Here is a 2,769-nt window from a genome sequence, read left to right on the forward strand (position 1 = left end):
TTCATTTTAAAAAGTACCTTAATAACATCTTCTTTTTTCCTCATTTTATTTGTATATCGATTTAATCTACTGTTATCAATAAACTCAGAGGGTTGTCATGAATAAATTAAACAATTTTAATAAAAAGATACGTTTATTTTGAAGCTGTAACCGGAAGCTGTGYAGCTGTAAAACCTGCTCTTATCAGAAGACAGGAGGAAAACACTGCACCGTATCTGTGGTGCTGTTTATCCGGTTCATCCCCTCCGACTCGGAATGAGCCAGTGYTGATGTCCSTCGCCGGGCCCGTTTAGCCGCCGTCACCCCGCCGTGCCTTCGTGATCCTGGCGGGCCCGAACCACCCGCCATGGCCTCGGCGTTCCCCCGCTGCACATCTGTCAGACTCCCCATGTCTGTCGCCGTCATCCTCTTGCTGATGTCGGTGACCGCTGTGCAGTCCTCCCAAGGGGACAAGGAGCCGGTGTACCGGGACTGCGTGAAGCAGTGTGTCCGGACGAACTGCACCGGAGCCCGGCTGCTGGGTTTCGAGTCCAGCCAGCCGCACTACATGGCGCTGACAGGTGAGCCGTTGCTGGCAGGTGATGGGGAAGCTAGCTTAGCTTGTTAGCTTTCTAACACTCAGCAGCATTATAACTATGATTTAACAATTTATAAACTAGTTCAAGTAGGTTTTTATTCATTCCTCACTTGTTTTGTTAGTTTCATCCTTTTCATTTYCCCTAAACTYCTTCAGATAATATCTAGCAGGTTCGCACTACAAAACGTGACAAACTTGTTTTTCTGSTACAGAAACAMCACYGTTCAACKATTGTGTTCCTTGACCGATTTTAAACRGGTTTCCACAGGATTTATCACCATTTTCACCTTATTTTTTCTTAAAATTGATATGATTATTTTTKGAAATTGTATAAGTTTGGTTAAATATTTTGGGAATCCTCATACAAGATACCTAAAATACGCCAGAGTCGCTCAAAATAAAAAWAATATAATTAAGGGAGGTGGGCTCAGTAACCCAAAAACTACTCAACTAAAAATATCACTACTTCATAATAAAATTACTCGAGCAAAAAAAAGTACAGTGTAGTAAAAATACTCTTAAAAGAATGTATTTTTCAAAAAACTTACTCAAGTAAATGTAATTGAGTAAATATGACTAGTTRCAACCCAAATCTGATAACTAATAACCAAGAAAACAAAAGAAATTACTCCCAACTCTAGCTGAGTTAAATTGGCAAAATATAAGTTTATTTACGACGTCTAAAATKAGGGCAAAGTTAGGAATAAAAGTAATACGTACTGTATTAATAAAAGTAGTAATCATATTGAGAAAAATACAAAAAATGGTTAAATTAATAATTATTTAAAACATGTATTAAATGTATTTAGGCAGGGGCCACAATGAGATGCCTTTTATTGGGTTTAAACAAAAAAATGAATATATGACATTTTTAAAAGCRTTTAGAATTAATTTAAAAAGGCTGCAGAATGTGCCATTTAAAAAAAAAATCAAATTAAGTGATTAATTGTCAGAATGATGCTCTTCATTGTCCTCTCTGTGCCGCAGGTTGGACGTGTCGGGACGACTGTAAATACCAGTGCATGTGGACCACWGTTGGTCTTTACCAGGCAGAGGGATACAGAGTCCCACAGTTCCACGGAAAGGTTTGTCTCAACACTGCAAAAAACTGTAAATATTACAGTATTTTTGTTCTAGTTTCTTCTGTTAACATCTAGGAAAACTTGAAATAACACAAAAATAACTTACAAGTAACTTTTCAGCAAGATATAGGAGCTTGTTTAGAGTCACAAAAACAAGTTTTGGTTCCACAGGCAGGTTATTTTATCCATAGGAAAWCTTGAAATAACACAAAATTTACATTCAGGTAACTTTTCATCAAGATGGGGAGTTTGTTTTAAGGCAGTAATTCATTGATATTGATTAAAAAACAACTAGTTCCACTGGCAGATTATTTTACTAATAAGACATTTTCCCTTGTTTTTCTAAGTGAAATAATCTGCCAGTGGAACTAGTACTTGGTTGCTAGGTAACATGGTGGCCTTGGCAGGTGTTGCTAGGTAACGGCGAAGTGCCAGTTGACTATGAAATAATTTACCAGTGGAACTAGAATGTTTTCATCAATATTAAGGAATTATTCACTTAAAACAAGCTGCCATATCTTGATGAAAAGTTACTTTTACGTTCGTTTTATCTTATTTCAAGTTTTCAAAGATATTTACTCTTGAAAGTAGATAAAAAATACTTGGTAATATTTGTATTTTTTTGTAGTGAATCGTCTTTTTAACCAAAACATCCTTCTGGATCATCATTGCTATTATTATGGAGTCAGATTTAAGATTTTCTTCCTTGCAGTGGCCGTTTGTGCGCATCTTGTGCTTTGAGGAACCTGCATCTGCGCTGGCGTCTCTGCTGAACGGCTTGGCCTGCCTGCTGATGATGCTGCGCTACCGGAGCACGGTGCCACGCCAGAGCCCCATGTACCACACCATCAACGCCTTCTCTCTGGTGAGTCCCAGGAAAACTACAGACAGGGCCGGGCCGTAAAACGATTTGATCCATTTATCACATTTTTTGTTTTTGAAATTTTAGTTTCTGGAAAATATGGATTTTATGTGTTACACCAACACAAAGTAGAGGATTATTGTGAAATGGAAGGAAAAAATATTTTTTACACATAAAACTGAAATATTTTATAAATTAATAACATTTTTGAAGATTTTAATTTTGAAAAATCTGAATTTTTTATTTTT

General features: G+C 37.0%; 1 protein-coding gene across 1 annotated transcript; it reads left to right on the plus strand.

The window, feature by feature from the left end:
* Window positions 1-160: 160 nt before the first annotated feature.
* On the plus strand, window positions 161-2,524 carry LOC103461434 (post-GPI attachment to proteins factor 3-like; the record flags this gene model as incomplete). The annotated part of the gene is made up of 3 exons (XM_008403733.2): window positions 161-560; window positions 1,565-1,662; window positions 2,372-2,524. Coding segments are annotated over exons 1-3 (465 nt in total), but the record flags the coding sequence as incomplete, so codon positions are not given.
* Between the last annotated feature and the right edge of the window lie 245 nt (window positions 2,525-2,769).

This window comes from Poecilia reticulata, unplaced genomic scaffold (assembly GCF_000633615.1).
Source record: "Poecilia reticulata strain Guanapo unplaced genomic scaffold, Guppy_female_1.0+MT scaffold_1496, whole genome shotgun sequence".
Taxonomy (NCBI): domain Eukaryota; kingdom Metazoa; phylum Chordata; class Actinopteri; order Cyprinodontiformes; family Poeciliidae; genus Poecilia; species Poecilia reticulata.